This window comes from Eschrichtius robustus, chromosome 11, assembly GCF_028021215.1.
Source record: "Eschrichtius robustus isolate mEscRob2 chromosome 11, mEscRob2.pri, whole genome shotgun sequence".
NCBI lineage: Eukaryota > Metazoa > Chordata > Mammalia > Artiodactyla > Eschrichtiidae > Eschrichtius > Eschrichtius robustus.
The window spans coordinates 97,649,528-97,672,724 of record NC_090834.1 but is presented as its reverse complement, the minus strand read 5'-3'; the positions used below and the strand labels follow the sequence as shown (position 1 = coordinate 97,672,724).

The 23,197-nt window shown below is 49.0% G+C and overlaps 1 protein-coding gene across 6 annotated transcripts; it reads right to left on the bottom strand.

Moving 5' to 3' along the window:
- Window positions 1-1,857: 1,857 nt before the first annotated feature.
- On the bottom strand, window positions 1,858-22,227 carry ACCS (1-aminocyclopropane-1-carboxylate synthase homolog (inactive)). 6 transcript variants are annotated; one of them, XM_068554963.1, is made up of 16 exons: window positions 21,870-22,227; window positions 20,376-20,666; window positions 18,664-18,723; window positions 16,436-16,506; window positions 15,148-15,217; window positions 14,659-14,725; window positions 12,607-12,704; window positions 11,996-12,073; window positions 11,145-11,245; window positions 10,421-10,510; window positions 8,291-8,336; window positions 8,035-8,176; window positions 6,256-6,398; window positions 5,996-6,149; window positions 5,760-5,853; window positions 1,863-1,992 (listed from the first exon to the last, which is right to left on the bottom strand). In XM_068554963.1, exons 2-15 carry the CDS (start codon window positions 20,664-20,666, stop codon window positions 5,786-5,788), a joined length of 1,479 nt encoding a protein of 492 aa, XP_068411064.1. In that variant the 5' UTR covers window positions 21,870-22,227; the 3' UTR covers window positions 1,863-1,992; window positions 5,760-5,785. The 6 variants fall into 6 exon arrangements, with proteins under 6 accessions (XP_068411067.1, XP_068411064.1, XP_068411062.1 ...); XM_068554964.1 differs by lacking the exon at window positions 1,863-1,992 and adding an exon at window positions 5,388-5,409; XM_068554966.1 differs by lacking the exon at window positions 5,996-6,149 and having other exon boundaries at window positions 1,858-1,992.
- Window positions 22,228-23,197: the final 970 nt, after the last annotated feature.

The following is a 23,197-nucleotide window of genomic DNA, read 5'->3' as shown; positions in this document are numbered from 1 at the left end:
TGGCGCTCAAAGACTTAAAAGATGGAACTGTAAATATTAGAAAGAAACAAGATGGTTTTTTTCCCCAAAGATGGAAGAGATTGAAAAAGTACTAAATATAAAAATTGAGATTAAAAATTCAATGCATAAGTTAAACCATAGATTAGATACAATTAATACACTGAGATATAGATCTGAATAAATTACCCAGAATGTAGATTCAAGAAAAAACAAGGAGATGGAATATAGGACAGGGAGGTTGAAAGAGAGGGAGAATAAAGGAAGAAAACCCAGGATGTATCCAGAAGCAGGGAACAGAGAAAATGCAGTAGAAGCAGTTTCCAAGGATACAGTCGCTAAGAATCTTCCATTATTGGACAGAGATGATCACCTGTAATGTATGCACAATAAGACTAACAGTGGGCTTCTCAACAAAAACAAAAAACAGAAGTCATAAGATACTGGTAAAAGTGCCAAAAGAAGCTAGCAGTCAATGTCAACTGTATACCTAGTGAAACCATCCTTCAAGAATACGAAAGAAAGAAACATATTTTCAGACAAACACTGATAGAAAGAATTGACCATCAGTAAACCCTAACAGAATTTCTTAAGAGATGTATTTCAGGAAAAAGAATATTAAAACCAGAAGAAAGTACTGAGATGAAGTAAAGAAGTAATGAAATTGATAAACTCATAGGTAAATCAAAACAAATACTGACTGTATAAAACTATAAAAATAAAAACAACAAATTTGGAGATTAAAAACTAGGCATTGGGGCTTCCCTGGTGGCGCAGTGGTTGAGAATCTGCCTGCCCAGGCAGGGGACACGGATTCGAGCCCTGGTCTGGGAGGATCCCACATGCCGCGGAGCAACTGGGCCCGTGAGCCACAACTACTGAGCCTGCACGTCTGGATCCTGTGCTCTGCAACAAGAGAGGCTGCGATAGTGAGAGGCCCGCGCACCGCGATGAAGACTGGCCCCCGCTCAATGCAACTAGAGAAAGCCCTCGCACAGAAACAAAGACCCAACAGAGCCAAAAATAAATAAATAAATAAATAAATTTTTAAAAAAACAAAAAAACAAAAAAAACTAGGCATCACCCCCATGTTCACTGCAGCATTATTCACACTAGTCAAGATATGGAAACGCTTTGTGACCACCTAGAGGGGTGGGATAGGGAGGGTGGGAGGGAGGGAGACACAAGAGGGAAGAGATATGGGAACATATGTATATGTATAACTGATTCACTTTGTTATAAATTAGAAACTAACACACCATTGTAAAGCAATTATACTCCAATAAAGATGTTTAAAAAAAAAAAAAAGATATGGAAACAACCTAAGTATCTATGGACAGATGAATGGAATATTATTCAGCCATGAAAAGAAGGAAATCCTGCCATTTGTGACAACATGGGTGGACCTCGAGGGCATTTTGCTAAGTGAAATAAGAGAAATACAAATACCATATGATCTTTCTTATATGTGGAATCTAAAAAACAAAACAAACACACAAATAACCTGGCTTATAGACACAGGGAGGAGAATGGTAGTTGCCAGAGGTGGAAGAAATGGGTGAAGGGGGTGAAAGGTAAAAAAAAAGAAAAAAAAAAAAAAAAGAAGGAAAGAATTTTGCAGCAAATACCCATATATCTACTGTCTATATTATGCAATTAATATTTTACAGTACTTGTCACATGTCTGTCTATCCATTTGCTGATCCATCATTTTTTTTGCTACATTTCAAAATAAGTTGCAGATATCAGCAGTTACATCTGAATATTTTATTGAATGCATATCATTAACTAGAGATCAATATTTTGCAGTTCCTTTTTTCTTATGAGATAAAATTTATGTACAATAAGGTGCACATATTTTGTACTTTTTCTTTAAATTAGGGAATAACAATAGCTTTGGCAGGTGAGGGGGAAAAAGTCATGGCAGAAGAAAGGAGCAAAAAATAATTTTCCCTTTATACAAAAATTATAGGTCCCATGTACTCGTATAAACACCTAAAAAAAAGAAATTAACAAACTAGAAAACAAAAATACAATAGAAAGAATTAACGAAAGTAATAGTTCATTGTGAAAAACTAGTAAAATTGATAAAACCAATACAAGACTGTTCATGACAAAAATAAAAGTAGAGAGAGCAAAAGTTACCACTATTAGGAGTGAAAAGGGGATATTACTACATAGAGAAAAAAGAAAAGAATGTAGTACTGATACATGTAAATGTAAATGTAAATGAACCCGAAAACATGAAGCTGAGCAAAATAACCCAGACACAGAAGTGAACAACTATATGATTCCTTTGGGAAATTTTATGCATGGAGCTAGAAATCAGAGTGGTGGTTGCCTGTAGGAGATTGGGAGACTTACATAAGAGCTTGAAAGAACTTTCTGCAGTAATGGAACTCTTCCACATCATGATGGGGATAGGATATTAGTTATACAGATGTATATATATGTCAAGGACATTGAATCTTACAATTAAGATCTGCCCAATTCACTGTAGGTAAACTTTACTTCAGTTTTTAAAAATTAATTGAGGGGCTTCCCTGGTGGCACAGTGGTTGAGAATCTGCCTGCGCAGGCAGGGGACACGGGTTCGAGCCCTGGTCTGGGAGGATCCCACATGCCGCGGAGCAACTAGGCCCGTGAGCCACAATTACTGAGCCTGCGCGTCTGGAGCCTGTGCTCCGCAACAAGAGAGGCCGCGATGGTGAGAGGCCCGCGCACCGCAATGAAGAGTGGCCCCCGCTTGCCGCAACTAGAGAAAGCCCTTGCACAGAAACGAAGACCCAACACAGCCAAAAATAAATTAATTAATGAATTAATTAATTTTAAAAAAAATTAATTAGCAGAAGCTCAAAAGACATCTGAGACCAGTACTAGACCAAGATGGTATCTGTAACTCTCCTAGGTACTTTTCCTAAATAGAATTTTAAAATTTATTTCTTTTTTACTGTATACAGCTTTCATGTGGTTTTAAAAACAAAAAGCATTAAAACAAACCCAGGAGAACCAAAAAAGTGAAAGAAAGAGTAAAAATTCTCACTCCTGTCCTTGTTTCCCATCCTCCCAGTTTCCCTAGCCCATAGGCAACTACTAGTCTCAGTTTCTTTTGAACTCTTTTTCAGACTCTTTATGGGAAAACAAATGCCCTAAATTTTGACTTAGGGTGATGGAGCCTGAGAAAACATGGTGTCAAACATTAAATATCCTGTTGAGAGTCTTGAAGGCTTAGAACTGTTGTTAGAAATGTTCACATCAGAACTGGAGGTTCTATTGACCAGGTCTTAGACCAAACTGGGGTTGTCATGACTTTTCAAAGCACAATTTCCAGAGGGAGAAAAAAACAACTACAACAACAACAAAGAGGCATTAACTAAAATACTAGCCAACAATATGGCAGGAGATGAAAATAAAGGACTGAGAGTTAAATGTTCTAAGGTCATTTCCATGTTCAGGAGGAGAATAAAGAAAATGATAAAGTGAATGTTAATAAATGAAGAGTATCTGGCAAAATAAATACTCATTTCCAGATATATAAAGAACTCCTACAAATCTGAGGCTTAAACAAACATTTTTTAAATGAATGAAATAAAATGAAAAGGAGGCAACAGAAAAACATACTCTCTTTTCTGTGTCTGGAAGTGGTTGGTGAGGAGGTGATGTTTGGAGCTTCTGTAGCCATATTGAGACAATGAGGAAATAAGCTTGAAGGGGAAAAGCCAACCCACTAAGGATGGCAGAGTGGACAGATGAATAGAACCTGGGTTCCCCTGGGTGGGCAGATGATTGAGGTAAGGCCTGCTGGCCTCCTATGGCAGGAGAGAAATGAATGCTGAGGAAGAAAGGGTGTCTATCCTGCTAATACCCTGTAGGTGTCTGCTACAAGGACCATGTAACCTGGAGCTGCCTGGAAGCCATCTTGCCACCATCTGAATGGAGCATGTCTGAAAATGAAGCCACACAGAGGAGAAGAGAAGGAGAGAACACAAAATCTGATGGCTGTAGTAACTGGCAGAGCAGAAAGGTGAGCAGAGAAGATGTGAGGTGGGTGTAGGATATGTCCAGTCCATGCTCCAGAAAGGGAGACATATGGAACACGGCCATTCAGCAAAGCACAAGCCAGCTCTACTCAAACCAATGAGCTCGGTTCAGATCCAGATTCCTAGTTCAGTCAGCCTCTGCTAGGAAACCTGCTTGGATTCCCTCTAAGGGAGAGCTAGGAGTCATCCTTCTGAAAATTCTAAATGGAATTCATCACATGGGTCCTTCACAGGGGACCCTCAACAACAGTGGCAGCGTCACAACAGAGGTCTCTGGAGAGGACGTGTAGGGCCCTCAACGTGGCCATTCTGCTCTGACCTCTGGAAAAGCGGCAGGCATTCCAGTAAAGCAAATCCTGGTATCAACGTATCCTGGAAGTGGGAGTAGAAACGAGTGCTACTTAGCCAATGATATTGAAAAGTAATGAAAGGTGAAACGATGACAGCATGAAGCCTGGTTCTCAGGACTGGAAAAAGTCAAAGACTCCTTTGGGACTCTGGCGGAGTGGAAAGATTGTGAACCAAACCAACCTGAACTTGAATCCTGGCTCTGATACTTTTTAGCTATGTAACTTCAGAAGCATCATTTCATCTGTTTGAGACTCAGTTTCCTCATCTCTAAAATGAGGGCTAACAATGCCAGCTTCCCACGGTGGTTAGAGTTAGAAATGATGCATGTAAATTACCCAGCACAGTGTCCGGCACGTACAAGGTATTCAAGAAAAGACAGGGAGGAAGGAGGAATGAATGAAGGCAGAAAGAGGAAGACAAATCCTAACCCATCGAGCATGGTTTATAGAAAGCAAACGCTGATTTCACCAACATGCTCTAAAGAGAAGAACGAGGAAAGAGATAGCTTTTCCAAACAGGAGTGTCGGCGCCTGAGAAGGGTCCTCAGCCCACAGCTTTAAGGCTGGTTCAGAAAGCTCCTTTGGGCTCTGAACTAAAGCACCCCTGGGGACGGGGTGAGCGGCCCTTTCATGTTTAAGGTGGAAAGGCCAGCCTGGGTCAGAGCTTGTCCCCATTGCAGCCTCCGTTCAGGGCCCCATCATCTCCCAGCACAGTCACGGCTAGGTCGCTCTGGTTCGGAATCAGCAGTAAAGGCAGCTCTTTCCCAGGAAGAAGAGCATCCCGGAGATAGGGTCACCCCTCCTGACTCCCGCCGGGGACCCGTTCACCTCGTCCCACGCGGGGGCTGTTCCCATGTCCCAGGTCTCAGGTCCCAGGTGTGCTGTAGGCCCACACATCCTATGTGCAGGGAGAGTAATCTGAACATACAGAATTAATTCCTTTCTCCTTGTAGAAATTATCACTCTTTTTTCTTTTGGGGGCAAACTCTCTCTTATGTGTGTTGCTCCTTTGACTTGTTTCCCTAGCAACAAAGAGAGAAGAATGAAGGCAGACAGGCAGACAGGCAGACAGGCACAGGCTGTTTGTTTTCCTGTCCTGGGGAGCTGAGGGCTGTGGTGAGGAGCAGTCAGGACTCCTCCTCTGTCCCGTAAATGACTCACAGCTGAGGCTTCTAGTTTTTCCCGGTTTTGTTTAATAGCCGGGGAGGGGAATGGACCACGACTTAAGGCGTGTCTCGCTGCCACCGGGAGAGCAAGGAGCAGTTCTTCTTCAAGGTCAAGGCCAAGAAGGGTATCTGGCAAACGGCTCATCCACCATCAGTCTTCACAGTGGCTGCCAGGCCCCGTGGCCACAAGACAACGACCGGCTCACCTGTGCTGACCCCTCGGCTCCTAGGTCTAGCAGGAAGGGGCGTCTTCTGCCACCTGGGATTTGCCCTCAAGCACCCGCCGGACCCTCTGCATCCCTGGGATGTGAGAAGGGGAAGTGAGGGTCAGCACTGATGCTGGGTGGGTGGGGACGAGCAAGCTCAGGCTGCTGGGGCCACAGGTGAGGCCAGAAGAGGGAGGGCAGAACGAAGGACGCAGTTAGGAGGTGAGGTCGCTCACCCAGGCGAAGCCGGTGGGTCTTGTCAGAGAAAACCAAGCGGAACCAGCCAGGCTCTTTGCACTCGAAGGCTTGGCCAAAGGACAGCAGCACCTTGTTATCCAAAAAGCGGCGCCAGAGCAGCATCTCCTCCTCAAAGGTGGCCGCGGGCAGGTACTGGGAGGGTGAAAGGCGCTCAGGGTGCAGAATGAGACCCCCTGCCCTTGCCTGCTGGAGGGAGCTTTAACACTGCCCCCACCACCTGCATTTCCACCTGCATTACCTTCCTCAAGTCGACCCAGATGAAGAAGCCGGCCCCACGGCTCAAGAAGGGGATCCCCAGGGCCCGGAGCTCTTCCGAGACATAGATGTGAGCAGCCTTGAGCCGGGCATGGTTTTCCGGCAGGTACACTTGGTTGATCCAGTCTGTTTGGGTGAAAGAGAAGCCAGAAGATAAACCTCGCCATCAACCCTCCGCTCTGTCCCAAGAATCTAAATGCTGGAAAGAAAAAGGCCGTGAGCTGCCAAAGCTGGGTGAGCCCCTCCTGTAGCTGGTTGACTGGGGGCAATGGGAATATTCAGTGAAAAGCACCTTAAATCCAGATACTTGGCCCTGAGGGCTCCAGGGCCTGCATGCCATTCTCAGGAGCCCAGACACAAAGTCCCTCGGGACTCAGACCCTCACCCACACCTTACACTATGTAAGGTGTACCCGCTTACATAGTGACACTTCCGAGTCACCCAGGCAGAAGCTCAGATCCCAGTGTGGCCACTGACTAGATGTGAGGCCTTGGGCAACTTCACCTCCTTGATCCCCATTGTTTTAACTGACCTTTGTTTTTAGTGTCCAGTTCGATGAATTTTAACATATGCATAGATTTGTGTAACCCCCGTGACAGGCAGGATACTGAATGGTTCCCTCACCCCGAAGAACACCCTTGTGCTATCTGTTTGAAGTCACAACACCCCCTTCCCTGCAGTCGCTGGTCTGTTCTCCGTCACTGTAGTTTTGCCTTTTCCAGAATGTCACATAAGTAGAATCATACAGTAATGTAATCTTTTGAGACTGGTTTCTTTCACTCAGCACAATGCCTTTGAGATGGGTCTGTGTCCTCATGGATTTTATTGCAGTGTAATATTCCAGTGTGTGGGTGAACCACAGTCTGTTTCTCCATTCATCTGTGGAAGGACATTTGGGTTGTTTCCAGTTTGGGGTGATTATGAATAAAGCAGCTATAAACATTCATGGAGAGGTTTTTGTGTGACCATAAGGGCAAATATCTAGGAGTAGGATTTCTGGGCCATTTGGTAAGTGTGTGTTGAATTTTATAAGCAACTGCTCAGTTGTTTTCCAAAGTGGCTGTTCCATCTTAACATTCCCACTGGCAGTGTGTGAGAGTTCCAGCTGCTCCACATCTTCACGAACACATGATACTATCACTATCTTTTTAAATTTAGCTATTATAGCAGGTGTGTAGTACCCGGTCCTGATTTTCCTCATCTATAAAATCATGGGGAAAATACAGGAACACCTGCTTCCTAGGATTCTGGGGAGGGACAAATGAGATTGAGAGCATCTTGCAGGGCTCAATGAATGGTGGCAATTACAGGTAACCTTTGCTATCTAAACTCACTATCTGAACCCAGGAACAGAATAGACCTGCACAGAAAGAGACACTTCCATTATAACAATCTTCCCTTAGTAGCTTCTGCTCTTTTTCAAGGGCTCACAGCTAATAATAATGAGTTCATATTGATTAAGTGCCTATTGTATGCCAGGTGCTATTCTAATTGAATGACAAATTACACCAACCCTACAAGACAGGTACCATTATGATCCCTGTTTTGCAGAAGAGGAAACTGAGGCTCAGGGAGGTGAAGGAATAGGCCACATAGCCGGGAGGTGACCGAGTAGGATATGAACGCAGTTTGGGCTCAGAGCTGGCACTCTCAAACACCACCCTAAATTCATCTCATGGGAGAAGCACCCATGACCCCTGGCCAGTCCCAGTCTGACTACAATCTTCCCCCCATCCTCAGGTGGCCAGGCCCAGGCAGTCACCACGGTCCCGGAGCAGTTGTGCCATCTGATACTGGACCAAGCCACTGAGGCCGTGATAGCGGCAGAGGGAGGATACTGCAGTGGCCACGTCCTGGTTTTCTGTGTACAGCGTGCCAAAGCGGAGCCCAGACATCCCGAAGTCCTACAGGAGAAAGGCACTGTGGGAGGCGGCCAGCCCTCCCAGAGGAAGCCGGTTCCACCCACCTCTCTGCCCTCTCACCTCCCCCAACACCCCCAAGGCCAGCCAGGAACCCACCTTGCTGGTCGCCCACATCACGTGGGTCCTCTGGGGGTCAGGCAACCTGCGGAGAGCACAGGGTGGGAACAGAGGCAACGCAGACCCGTGGGAGTTCACATGTTTGGTTGAACAAATGAGGAGACGGATGAATCTGGTTTCATCTCTTGAATCACCAATTCCTGTACATCCTTCAGAGCAGGGGTCAGCCAACTACAGCCTGCTGCCTGTTCTTATAAACGAACCTCTACGGGGGCACGGCCACACTCTCCCACCTGCGTACTGCCCATGGCTGATTTTGTGCTACAATGGCAGAGCTGAGTGAGTGACCATATGGCCTGTAAAGCATAACACATTTGCCATCTGATCCAAAAATATTTGCCAGCCCCTGATGTAGAGCATAGATCAAGCATCACTTCCTCAAGCAGACCTTCTCTGACCCCCTCACAGTAGACCAGGCCAATTGGGTACCCCAAGCAGATCCTCTGTTGGCTCTCCAGATGTCTGCTTTTTTTTTTTTTTTAACTTTGGGTTTTTTTTTTGTTTGTTTTTTGTTTTTAATTAATTTATTTATTTATGGCTGTGTTGGGTCTTCATTTCTGTGCGAGGGCTTTCTCTAGTTGCGGCAAGTGGGGGCCACTCTTCATCGCGGCGCGCAGGCCTCTCACTATCGCGGCCTCTCTTGTTGCGGAGCACAGGCTCCAGACGCGCAGGCTCAGTAATTGTGGCTCACGGGCCTAGTTGCTCCGCGGCATGTGGGATCTTCCCAAACCAGGGCTCGAACCCGTGTCCCCTGCATTGGCAGGCAGATTCTCAACCACTGCGCCACCAGGGAAGCCCCAGATGTCTGCTTTTCAATAATCAAATGATTAGCTGTGTATCTAGTTGCTAAAAGTTTTGGGGGTTTTTTTTGTTGTTTTTTTTTTTCCAGCTAGAAATACAAGTTCCACATAAGAAGGGTCTATGTCTTTCTTGTTCACTGATGTATCTCCAGCACAGCATAGTGTCTGGCCCACAGGAAGCGACAAATCCCTATTTCTCGGAGTCTCACTCTCCTAATCCATAAGCAAAGGGGAGGAACAACCTACGTGCCATCCACCTGGCAGAGCTTTGTGAGGACTGGCTGAGCAGAGCAAAGGAAAGTGTTCGGGAACCACTGACTGAAAGCACCCACCTTGGCCAGGCAGGATAATCACCACTTGCATGAGTTATCTCACAACAAGAGGTCCTGATAAGGAATATGGAGCTGACAAGCTACCGCCAGCTGGAAGACTTTAGGAGGAGCCAAAAGGAGGGAGGAGACGCCAGCCCTTAATATGTTCTACCAACCTCTCAGAAACCCTCGCACAGGAAACTATCTTGACTGAGAGATGCGTGCGCCGCCAGGAAGGGCCTTGAATTGGACCAAGTATGGGCACAAGCAAGATGATGGACCAGAGACAACCTGGAAAGCTAACCCCATTACCTTAAAACCTGAGACTGCGAGCCACGTGGCAGAGCAGTTCTCCAGGGTTCCCTTACCCTCCTGCTCTCCACCCAGGTGCCCCTTCCCAATAAAGTCTCTTGCTTTGTCAGTACGTGTGTTTCCTCAGACAATTCATTTCAGAGTGTTAGACAAGAGCCCACTCTCAGGCCCTGGAAGGGGTCCCCCTTCCGGTAACAAAAGGACTCAGCAGGGCTGAAAGATCTGAACGAATATTAGGAACTGTCAGAATCCCTAAATGCCAGATGTGTAGATTTTCCAGATGATCCGATCCAACTGTTTCCAAAGGTGTTCTGGCCACATACTCTTGACTCAAACTAAATCTAATGAAAAAGCTCCGATAGCTGGAAGGGCTTGGCACATGCAGGGGGCCCCAGAAGTATTTGCTGAATGAATGAGTGAATGAGTGAATGAATGAAAATGGAGCCACTCTGGAGATGAAGGAAACAGCAGAGGATGCCCATTTCCCACCCTCCCAACCTTCCCTCAAGGAATCCTAAGACCACTCCTTGGAGCTTTCAGAACCACCACAGAACAATTTGAAAACCACTGATTGGCCCAGCCTCCCTTCTTCTCGTTAGGGGACCTGAGGACAGTAGGATTAGCTGGAAGGGAGAGGAACTGTCCTGGGTGGGAGGAGGGGCGCGGGACTGGCAGAGTCCGCTCACCTTTCCAGGCTCAGGACACTGTGGTACCCAACCGACTCCTCAAACACGGACAGCATGTAGACCTCATCCACCATCACGTGCAGCTCGTGCCTGGAGGGCAGGTCAGGGGGAGGAGAGAGCTTGGCTGGTAGGCCAAATGCATCCCCCAGGGTGGGATGGCAGTGAATCAGAAATCCAGAAGGACCACGGTCTAGCCCAGGGTTACCAAACTTGTTTTTTCCAGGAACACCCTTCTTTTGTCTATTTCTTTCAAACAAACAAGAAGCTGTGCACACACAAAGCAGATGACAGTGGGGATTCTGAAGCACTGTGGGGGGAGGGGGGAGGCGGAGTCCTGGGGCACCTCCACCGAGGGCCACAGTTAAGTGCAAGACAGACCCAGATTCACGGCTGGCTCCACCCCTCACTCTAAGCCTCAGTAAATGGGATAATGACAGTATCTGTACCTAATAGGGTCGTTGGGAGGATTACATGAGCTAGAGGATGTAAGGTGCTTAGCAGGGGGCCTGGCCCCTAGAGTGGGCAATAAATGGCAGCTGCTGTTATAAAAAGAAAGAGAGAACTAGCATCCCACCAACCCCTACCCCCTGACTCCACTGCCAGGAAGGGCCAAAGCAGGTAGAAACCCACAGTGGGGTAAAGAGGGTAGCAGGACCTGCACCAAAGCTCACATCAGAACCCTGATCTGTAACATGCTTTACGGGGTGAGCATGGGGTGCCTCACCTCTTGGCAAACTCCAGGTACTCCTGCAGCTCTCCTGGGGAATAGACGTCACCCAGAGGGTTCTGGGGGTTGATGAGGATGAGGCCTTTGACCTTCACACCCTGAAACCATCAGTGGGACAGGAGACCCTCAGCTCCTCCCCAAGGCCACACAGACCCACTGGGCAGGATCCCAGGGAAACGTGTTCACCACCCAACACGAAACGAGTAAGGGCAAAGAATTATATCTGCAGCATCGTATCAGCTATAAAAGAAAACAAATGCAGAGAACAAAGCTCAGAGAGAAATATGCCCAAACGCCAGTAGAAGTTGCCTTTGTTGGTAGAATTATGGGTGGCGGTTTGTGCTTTTAAAATTCCCACAGTGGGCATATATGGATTCTATGACCAAGGTTAAAAAAAAAAAAAACAGATTGATAGATTTCTGAAAAGTGGACTAGACAGGAACCACAGGAGGGCTGCTGGTCTACGCCTTTCTTCAGGAGGCCTCAGATCCCCTCAGAGTGAGGGGGACCACCTCCTCAAATCACCAGAGAGACTGCTGAACCGCAGACTTCTAAGCTCCATGCTTGACCTGCTGAGTCACAATCAGGAGAAGTGGGGGGTAGTATTTTTAATCAAGCTCTCTAGTTGATTCTTTGTACACTGAGAGTCTCAGAGTCTTTCTCTAGGAGGAAGCCCTCCATGGGCAGGCTCCTGCTTGGCCCCCAGAACGGTTCCATGCTACCACCCTACCCCCCGTCCCCATCACGGAGTGCCACCACTACTCCCAGGAGATCAGCCACAGGAAGGGGGTCCATGCCCTGCTCAGGCACACCCACTTCCAGCCTTGGGTTTAATTTGATCCCCAGACCTCAGAATTAGCTCCTTCCAGCGCCATCTCGAGCTTCTCCACTGTGAGCTGGAAGGGGCGTGTCTCCAGCCCAGTGACCTGGAAGAAGATCCACAAAAGCCACCAGCCAAATTCAGTGACCCTCCCCTCCCCAGACCTGGACTCTGGGGCCTCTCCTACCCCTGTCATCTCCAGCCTCCTCTTAGAACAGTCTCAGAAAAACACAGGGGGGTCACTCCCCTCTCACTGCCACCCACCCCATCACATCAGGGACACCCTCACGGCTCCTAGGTTTGGGGAAGAGCCCCCTGAGGCCCTCTGATTGGGGTCCATGGGCTTCCATGTTGAGGTCTGCTCTGCCCCATTCTCACCCCACCATTCCGGTGTGGTCTCCCTGGGCTGCCCTTGGCTTTTGCATCGACCCCAGGGATCTCAGAGGTGGAAGATCGGGTGTCCCCAGGGCACCCAGGCAAGGGCAACCATGGCCAACACAAGGCTCCACTCTCCTTTCAGCCATAACCCCAGAGGCCTCGGCATGGACTTCCTCTCATGTCTACCCTCAAATTCAGACAGAGGAACATCTTGGCCTACAGGAAGGCCCAGGTCCAACCTGGGGTCCCAGGAACTCTTACCTCACTGTCCAGATAGACACAGACCAGTCGGACGTTGCCATAGAGGTACACATGCTGCGTGATGGCTCCGTAGTAAGGCGCAGGGATCAGGAAAGCCTCTGGGGGCAGGAGTGGGCCAGGGCCCGTCACCCTCTGGCCGGAACACCCAGACCCCCATCCACTGACCCCACGCCTCTCCAAGCCTTCAGTGTGCTTGGGGAACACCTGGGGAACATGCTCCCTCTCTCAATTCCCAAAACTCTTTCTAAAGCTGGGATCCAGTGAGATCAGTCCCTTATTGAGTCATTACTAGCTACCATTTATAGGGCACTTAATATGTGTGGGGATCTGTGCTAAATATTTATTTTTGAATCTCGTTTGACCCTCACAATCACTCTGTGGAGTAAGTCCTATTATTATCCTCACTTTACTGATGAGGAAACTGAAGCTTAGATCCCTCGGAAGCACACGACATGCTGGGTCAGTGCAAGCTCAGGCTTGGCACAGGAGTCGAAGCTGCAGGGTGATGATCTGGGTTTGACAAATGGGAAAACTTGACAATACATAGAACTGCCCAGAGACAGAATGTGCTGCTTCTGGAGGAGTGAATGCTCCCCTGCTGGGGGCACTGAAGCCAAAGGCTGACACCGCTCGGTGGGGAGGGGGTGTCATGCAGAAGACTCCCGCTGTGGACACAGGGGCTGATGAGATGACGCCCAAGGTCCGCTCTAAGGCAGAGGTAAAGGTGCTCCTCCAGCTCTGAAGAGGGTGCATCAGTCAAGCTGCCCCCTTCCCAGCTTTTCCTTCAGCACAACCCCACCCCCGCCTCGCATCTCTGGAAGGGGCAGACTTTGCCCCACATGTTCCCTCCCCTGGCCACAGGGATTGGGCCAGAGGTAGACAAATGACCCCAGGCGCCAATGCACTGGCTGGCCAGACACCCGTCACGTTCTCTCTGTCTCAGGACTTTGCTCCAAGAAGCACAGATCCTTGTGAGATGAGAACATGCACTTGAATGCGAAGGTCATGTGGAGTCAGAGCTGAGCCAACAACCTGGGCCAAACAGAGCTGAAGAAGGTCCAGAGAGAGGCCTGCATAAGAAGCGGGGGAGGGGGACTGCACACCCCAGTGAGAGACAGAGAGTGTGACGCTGATTCTACTCTTGATGGTTCTAGAACGGGTAGGAAATTGCCTATTACATCCTTGTGATGAATCTTCCTTTTAGGGTTCAAAACTTGGTTATTACGTCTCTCTGTGTTATTTTAACAAGTAACTTAACCCCCTGGGCCTTAATCTCCTCGTCTGTTAAATGGGAATAAGCACAGAATCTACCTCATCGGGGTTAGAGTGAGGATTAAATGACAGACTATGCATAGCCTTAGGCCAGCGCCTGAAACGTAGTATGTGGTCAATAAATGTTACTAAATTATGATTATTAATTAAGCTAATATGAGTGGGTCTCTGTTCCTGGCAACCAACAGCCCCTGACCATGACTATGGTCAATATGTCCTTGATTTGACCATGGCTCTTGCAGCAGGCACTGCTGGCTAGCTACTCAACAGCCATTCTAATTTTCTTCCTTGCTAAGAGAGCACCAGATTTTTCAGCTATGGCCAGCAATAAGTCCAAGGAAGGTGCACCTTCCCCCAGCCCTGGGGGATGAAGCAAGTTTGGTTTAAGCCAACCAGCGTTCTCTTCCCCTTCGCCAGGGACTGCTTTGGGAATGGGTTTGTTGAGTCCGTCCTGGCCAGAAAGATGCAAGGGGAGCTCTGTGGGGACTCTTCCAGGAAAGAGTAGCCCCATTTCCTCCCTCCCAGTAAAAAAGAGACAGGCACAGCACAGCCTCCCTCTCCTCCTGCTTCAGGACATGCTGTCACGTGAGGTCGTCACAGAGAAATGGCCCAGAACCCTGGCATCACCTTGACTTCCCCTGGAACTGCCAACCCCTGGTGTCTTGCCAGGCCACTTAGTTAAGCCCCCTGTGGTCTAACAGTCCATTATGGCAAAAGCACCCTGAAGCAGGCCTCGAGGAGAGGCAGCCCCCAGTACTGAATGGGCTGCAGTCTACTTACCCCCCGCCTCACACAGTATCGTGGCCAGAGCGGAGAAGAGAGAGGCACAGCCATTCAGAACCACCACCTGAGGGTGACACATCCATGGGACAAAGATGAATCTGTCCCAGGAGGGTGCAAGGGCCTGCAGCCTCTAACCCAGGAGGGCACAGAGGGAGGGCCAGGTCATACCCGCAGGCCCCTCCTGACTAACAGCCAAGTCCATTTGTGTGGCTTATTCGTGGGGACCCTGTTCTAGATCAACTGAGCAAGGAAGAGGGAGCTGGTCACTCAGAGAGTCCTGCCCGAACGTGTGGAGGCAAAGAGGGGCCACAGAACAAAGCGGGGCAGAAATGACACCCAAACCCTAAATATCTAGGATGAGGGGAAAGAAGGGAGGGGGCCTTCCTAATTCCAAATCAAACTAAGTGACTCCACCTTACCCCTGGCCAGCCAAAAGTTGGGGAGGGGGCAGAAGAGCAGGAAGGAGCAGGGGAGGGGGCTACTCACATTCTCTGGTTTAAGGGGTGTGGGGCTCCTGCAGTAGAAAGACAGGAACCTGGCCACTTCCTCCCGGAGGCTGGAGATCAGACAGACAGATGGGCAGTGCTTGTCAGAGGGGCTCCGACCCCAAGTCCATCCCAAAGCTCCTCTGGTGAATCTTCAGGCAGCTGCCATTACCCTCCTCTGCTTCCCACGATGGGAATACGATCAGTATTTGTCTCCACTCCTTGGTACCCACCTCCCTCCTCGGTCCCAACACTACCCGCATGTGTCGAAACTTCCATTCCAGTAGTTCTAGGACACCTGACCCCACCTAATCAGCAGACTGCAGGAATATCAAAAAGTAACACTCTCTATACAAATCTAGCTAATAGTAATAGAAATAATAACACATTAATATAATAAAATATATAATATATAATATAATGTATGATAATATAATTATTATTATAACAATAACTATTATCATAGTTATTGCTAATATTTACAAGCATTTACCTTATGCAGGTGTTATTTAGAGAATATTCCTCATTTACTCTTCATAAAACCCCTATGACACAACTACTATTATTATTATTATTCCCATTTTACAGACAAAAAAACTGAGGCTTGAAGGAATTAGGTTACGTGCTGGTAAGTAGCAGAGTCCACACTCAAGCCCAGTGGTCGGACTCTAGGGCCACCATCCTAATTATTATAAGAGCACATGCTTGGAATTACTCTTGGAATCAAGTCCAGCTCCAGCACTAAATCCTTAGGACAGCATCTGGGCCCTAGCAAGTGCTCAATAAATATAAACTCTTATTAGTTTTACTTACTATCGCCCATCTTACCAGCAGAAGGCGCCAACCATCTCCTCCTAAGCTGATTCTGGCTCCTCTAAAGCTACTGAGAAATTGGAGACAAGGCTCCTGGCCTGAAGGCCCTCTCCACTCCTCAGACTCAAGAGAAACCAAGCCAGGGAGCCGCTGAGCGGGGGTGGGATGGGCAGGAGGCACCAGTTCCCTGCAGATGCTCCAGGAGACCCCATGACTGCTAGCTCTCCAGGACTAGGCCCTCAGCCTAGGGCAGGCTTTCTCAACCCGCCACTATTGATGTTTCAGGCCAGATCATTCTTTCTTGTGGAGGGGCCTGTCCTAGGCACTGTAGGAGGTTTAGCAGCTTCCCTTGCCTCTACCCAAGAAAAGCCAGGAGCACCCCCCTTCCCAGTTATGACAACCAAAAATGTCTCCAGACATTTGGGGAAGGAAACCGCCCTGGGGTTGAGAACCACTGGCCTACAGGTGCTACTTACAACAGATGTCCCCTCCAGTCAGGGTACTGCAGCAGGGACGGCTCCACCCGCAGCATGTCGCTCTGACTCAGCTGGGGACAGACAGGGGAGAGCAGGGCTGAGGGCCACACACACTCATGGTGAGGGCCAGCCCTGCCACCTGCATCCACGCAGCACCAGGGCTTCTAAAGCCAAGGGCTTGGTCTGCTTATCAGAGAAACTGAGACAGGGGCAGCCCAGGGACAGCATTCTCATGCCCATTTTGCAGATGAGGAAACTGAGGCTTAAAAATGTCAGGTGTGGGACTTCCCTGGCGGTCCAGTGGTTAAGACTGTGTGCTTCTACTGCAGGGGGCCCAGGTTCAATCCCTGGGCAGGGAACTATGATCCCGCGAGCCGCACAGTACGACCAAAAAAAGAAAAAAAGTCAGGTGGCTCAGCCAACATCACAGCACCGGCAAGTGGCGAAGCTAAGACAAACCAGAATTTTTGGCTCCTAGTCCAGTGCTCCTTATACAACACTGCCGCCCAACAAGACCAGAGGGGTGGATTTGCAGAGGCAGCGACAGGAGACCGTGCTCCTCAGCTCCTCCAACGGGGTGACAGAAAAGGTCCCAGAACTGGGTGCCCTACCTCGGTCTTGGCTCTAAGTCATGGAGGGATTCAGGCCGCTGTCTTCCTGCAGGCTCAGCTCAACCTCACACTTTGGAAAATGTGGCCATTTCCAGACCATCCCCACCCTGCCTGGGTGCTGGGTTAGTGACTCCCAGGGCATCACACCCACAAAGTCGAGGAAAGGCAGAAGCCTTGGGCGGCGGGACCAAAAGGAAGAAAGGGAATGAGCCACGTGTCTATAACCCCAGCCTCTTCCGTTTCTCCTTCGTCCTTGAGCACTGCACTGTCCGATACAGAGGCCTCTGGCCACATGTGGCCCTTATGTGTGACTCTCCCGAATTGAGACACTGGATTCTGAAGACTTATATGAAAGAAGTATGTAAACTAGCTCATTAATAATTTTTTATATTGATTACATGTTGAAATAGCCATATTTTAGATACAATGGGCTAAATAAAATACATGATGAAAATGAATTTTACCAGTTTCTTTGTACTTATTTAATAGAAAAATTTTAATTATATATGTGGCTCACAGTTTATTTCTACTGGATGGCACTGAGCTGCCTTAGAGTGGGGAGCTGGCTTTGGGTGGAACAGGCTTTTCAAGCCCACTCCCTACACCCCTCTCCCCTTGCAGCTTAGATGTTTCCCTTTGGAAATATGTTCCTTTGGGTTAAGTATCACTCTCTCGAGAGACACATTTATCAGATAGTTCCAGCAGTTTACTAGAGATGGCTCACACCAGCTCAAGAAATCTGATTATCTTCTCTATCTGTGAGTTGGCAGGCAGAGGGAAGGGGGAGGGGCAATATAAGGGTAGGGGATTAAGAGGTCCAAACTATTAGGTATAAAATAAGCTACAAAGATATACTGTACAACACGGGGAATATAGTCAATATTTTATAATAACTATAAATGGAGTATAACCTTTAAAAATTGTGAATCACTCTACTGTATACCTGTAACTTGTATAATACTGTACAGCAATTATACTTCAATTTAAAAAAATAAATAAAAGAAATCTGATTTCAGAAATTTTGCAAACTGTACCATTTTCAAAAATTAAATTATAGAAACTATACATATAAATTATGTAAGTCAGTTACAGTAAAAAAAAAGGTAAAAAGTACTCAAACAATATTGCTCCTGTCTATGTTACTCCATTTTGCTCTCATCTGTGCTCTGGAGGTTCTTTCCATCCAGGTGTCTGCATGGTGGGACTACCACGTGATGGTGCCCCTGCACCTCTCTTCCCAGCTCTGCATGCAGTGATGTCACAGCAATAGCTTGATATCGGCCACAGTGGGGGCATTTACACTATGGGAATCAGAAAAGCTACCGATCAGGGTCCCCTTTCTCCCAGGGCCAGTTGTTAAATACTGACCACATCACCGAGTATCTCCCCCTGAGAGCAGGGACCCAGCCAGCAAGAGGAACTGAGGAGGGAAAGAGCCAGAAGAAGTGAAGAAGGAGGATCACAGTGGGGAAGTGACTCTCCCAAGATGGCAGAGAAAGTGGTCCCCGAGGCCGCTGAAGCAAGCAGCAGGCTCTCTGGGGGAAGTATTCCAAGGAATCCCAGAGAAGACAGCCCCTTGGAGCTGGGGATGCCACCCAGAGGTGCACCGGGACTTACCCGCCTGGACAGCAGGTCAAAGCAGAGTTTGTTCTCACTGGTGCCCAAGTTAATGATGCCCTGGAGGTGAGAGGTACAGAGCCATGTGAGCACAGCAGAGCGTGCCATCAGAAGGCCCCAGGGGGCGCACCAAGGCAGCAAAGCAAAGCTCTCTGCAATCCCGCCCTTCCCACCACCCCTCCTGGTCTTTGTTCAAGCCATGCCCTCCACATGGCTCCCTGATCCTATCTTCCCATTTCCAAAGCTCTGTGCAAATGCCATCTCCTCCAGGAAGCCTTCCTCAAAATCCCACCTGCAAGGGATCTTTTCTTCTTCTGGATCCCAAAGCACTTTATCTGTCCCCCTTTACAGCACTGGTCAGTTTCTGTCCCAGGTCACAGGGACTGATGTACAGGCTTTATCTCCCCCACTAGATGGGAAGTCCCTGAAGGCTGGATACATGCCCAAGACACCGCTGCTGTATCTCTCAAGAGCCTCAGTTTACACGATGAAAGAATGTACACAGTAAACTGGTGCTCTGGCAGGAACAGGAACAAGGGTGAATGTACCGCAAGAAGAGGCCCTGTCAGCCCCATGGAGAAGACCACGTGGTGAGGAACCAAGGCCTGCCAACAACCATGTGAGTGAGCTTGGAAGTGGATCATCCCCCCACCCCACCAAGCTTTCAAATGAGACCACAGCCCCAGCTTCACTGCAACTTCCCAGGAGATCTTTAGCCTGAAGCACCACCCTGAATTCCACCCTGGATTCCTGAATTCCAGAAACTGTGAACTGTTTGTTTTACGCTGCTAAGACCTGAAATCCTTTGTTACACAGCAAGAGATAACTAATACAATCCCTCACTTTTTTAAGGTCTCTGCTTCAATGTCACCATATTAAAGTGACCTTCTATGACCACCTCACATAAAATAGTAATATCCGCAGCCCACCCCACCAGTCTCTATCCTATTACCCTGCTTTATTTTTCCCTACAAGACTTATCCCAACATATTGTATATATTTATGTCTGTCTCCCATTCTAGACGATAAACTCCATGAGGGCAGGAATTTATTTTTGTTCACGGCTGTAACCCTGGTATATAGAACAGTGCCAGCACCTGGTACATGCTCAACAAATAAAGATTATTAAAGGGTTATTCATGACAGCTCTCTACCCTCTGAAGGTATTGCTAGTAATAATAATTGGGGCAGGTAACATTAATAATAATAGCAACTACCATTTATTGAATGCTCTATGTGGAAGCACTGTGCTAATAACTTACGTACCTGATCTCATTTAATTGTGACAGTTCTATAGAGGAGGTATTACTATCCCATTATAGAGATGAACTGAGGTTCAAAGACATTAAGTAATTAGCTCAAGAATACACGACCCGAAAGTGAAACAGTGGCAACCTGAACCCTAGTTCTGTCCCAGATCTAAAGTTGGATAGTCGATGGGCTGTGGATCAGAATCCATATAATTGCACTCCATGGTTCTTGAATTCCTCCCTCACAAATCAAGGTTCCCTTAATTATAAATGGGCCATTTTCTGATTCAGGTAATATACAGGGGCCTCTCTGAGCAACATCAGACACCCCGTTGGGAGTCACAGGGGCATAACTCCAACATGACAATAGCAAGCTGGGTGCTGCCCTGTTGGTCAAGGTGGGGTACCCGCCCCCCCCCCCGTGCTCTCTTGCATCCCAGTGGGGAGGGGGGCTTCACTCACACTGGGGTTCTTATCCTCATCATACTCATCCATGTGGTAGGTCCTGTAGCCCTCCTCTGCTGAATCCCAGAACCATTTAATGACGCTTCCTCTAGAGGACAGGTAGGGGCTGTCGGAGGAGAACATGGCGGTGGGATCACCCACTCCATAGAGCTTCAGCGGCTTCTGGTCTGGCTTTCTGGAGCATTCTCCTTCCAGACCATCCCCATGGTTACTGTGCAGGCCCTGTTGGGAGACTGAACCCAGAGAGGTGGTAGGTGTCCCGGAGTCCTTCTGAGGGAGTGTGAACATCTGCAGAAAGACAAAAGCACTCAGTGCCTGATCTGATGAAGGGCTTTCATAGCACCAAGCAACACAAATGAACTGGGAGTCACGGGGCCCTCCCCCTTCTCTGTCTGCCCCTTCCTTCAAGTTTATATACTCATCATTTCCTGTGTCCCTTACTAGTTGTAACCATGTGCACAATCGCTTCAAGGCATCAACTCTGCTAAGGATCTACAGACAGGGGCTGTACTTGCTACTTTTCTACAACTTTAATAAATGGCTGCTTCAGCTTGTTTTACTTTTGTGGAAGTTTTTCATTCTGCAGCCTAAAGAGTCACCAGCTTCTTTTTCCATTCTTGCCGATGTCAATTTCAAAAAGCCAAGTTAAAATTTTCTGACTTAAAGCAGAAAGAGCCTGGTGTCCAGGGGTCTTGTGGTGACTGTTGCGAATAGGAGTAAAGGATAAAATGAGATTATCTGGTTGTTTGGAGGCGATGATGGGTGGGGCCTGAGAAGAAGGAAGTGGGGGTTCCCACAAGTGCACGTGCACGGACCCTGAGCAGAGCCCAAGGCCCCACCCTCGCTCCCGAAGTGGGGGAGGCGTGGCCCCTGGGAGGGGCTGGTCTGATCCTGCGCTCAGATGTGAACTCCTCCACTTTCTAAGCCAGTGTCCTCGTGGGCACAGTGGGTGTAGCCGTAACTACCTCATAGGGTAGCAGTGAGGACATAAATATATGAGTTAGTGTAAATGGCTTAGTACAAATCCTGGCTCATGGCCAGACTTCAGTAAAATATGTTATTATAACTCCTCGCCGCTTTCCCCAGTCCTGATGCACAAGCCCCAAACACCAAATGATGGGAGACCAACCAGCGGCCCAGAGGCGGGGTGGAGGTGGGGTCCGGCCGGGCCCCGGCTCCGCGCGCGCCGTGCGGGAGCGAAGCGCGGGCTCGGGGGGCCCAGCAGGACGGCGGCGAGTCCAGAGCCCGAAACCCGCGCGGCAGGGCCTCGGAGATCCACGAGAGGGCGGACAGGGCGGAAGGCAGAGCGCAAGACCCCTGCCGAGCGGCGAGCGCCTCGCGGGCGCCGGCTCCCGGTCTCCGGGAGGAGGAAGTTTAAGTCTGGCCGAGGGCTTCGAGACGGAAGGGCTGGGACTTCTGCAGCAAGGCCTCGAGCCCGGGCAAGGGAGACCCCGCGGGCCCCCTGCTCTGCAAAGCGTGGATTGCACCTACTTGCGGAGCTGGAGGAGCCGACGCCGGCACTCAGGGACGCGCAGTCTGTGTCCGAATCCTCACCCGGACTTGCTCTCCGCCGCTGTGCGCAGGGCACCCGGGCCCAGGCACTCGCACTCGGGACCGTCCGCGCCGGGTCGGTCTTCCCGGAAGGTTCCGGGCGCAGTTCATCAACTCGCGCCCGAGGCCGCAGGACGCCCGGGTGTGGCCTGCGCGCAGGGAGCGCACACGCTGCAGCGCCGTGGGGCGGGGAGGGGAAGCCGTGGAAGGGGAGAGGGCCCAGGGCCAGAGCTCCGCCAGGAAGGGAAGGGCCGCCCGCTGCCACCTCCGCGCTCTGCGGCCTCAGCGCCCTGGCCGCCTTCCCGCTCCGGTCTCCCCGCCCCTGGCACATGCGGGCGCCTCCCTCTGCCTCCCGGCTTTAGTATCCCCATTTTAAGGCAGAGTCACCGAGGTTACTGGACAAATGTATGCCTGGTTGCGGGCCATGGAAAAGGCTTTCCGGAGTTCCATTAATTCCGATTAAGGGCATCCTGAAAACATCCTTCCCCTATGAAAGCTTTTGACCTGAGTTTGTAATTTCTCCTCCTTTCGTTCTACAGAACATCTGGTGGACTCTGCCTGGGACCCTGCACATTCCGGGACTTTGGCAATGAGTTAGACCACCAAGGTCCCAGGCCCGCGCCGAGCCTTTGAGTAGGAAAAGTTTCCTTTTCTCCATGAAAAGCAATAAGCAGGATCCATCAGTACAGAAATGGCAGGGAAGACTTGGCTGTCTTCGGATCACTCCACTTCTTGTCTTCGCTTTGGCCTTGCCACTAACATTGTGACCTTGAGCAGCTCTCAAGACTTTATGGTCCTCCGTGTTATGTAAAATAAGCCAGTTCTCTCCATTTAAGTCATATCATTCTGTTTAATTCAGGTAAGTAGTCTTATTGAATGCCTGTGTTATGCAAGATCTCTGCAAAGTGCTGGGATACAGTGATGGCAAAACAAACAGCGGGCCTGCATGGTTGACTGGGAAGGCAGACATACAAATGTGCTAACTAATAAGAAAGATTACTGGGTGCCTTGGAAGCATGCGGCAGGAAGCTTGGAAGCACTGCCCCCTTCCCTGACACACACACACATGCATTGGCCCCATATAGGAAGGCTTACACACACATTCATTCACCCTAAACACTTAGGAAGTGATGCTTGAGTCCTAGTTAGCTAGCTGGAGTGTGGGGTGTTGGAAGCAGAAGAAAGCCTTTGATAGAGCCTTGAAGGTTAGAGTCAGTGTGGAACATTAATGAATTGCAACAAGCCTAATACCGACCACCGGAGTTTGC

Bases quoted from the DNA above. Each gene is read 5' to 3' on its own strand.
- ACCS (XM_068554961.1), bottom strand. From the start codon at position 20,666: ATGTTCACACTCCCTCAGAAGGACTCCGGGACACCTACCACCTCTCTG. The intron at 10,511-11,144 runs GTGAGGCACCCC...CCTGCCCTCCAG, and splicing joins TACCTGGAGTTTGCCAAGAG to GCACGAGCTGCACGTGATGG. The intron at 6,399-8,034 runs GTGACTGCCTGG...TCACCCAAACAG, and splicing joins ACAACTGCTCCGGGACCGTG to ACTGGATCAACCAAGTGTAC.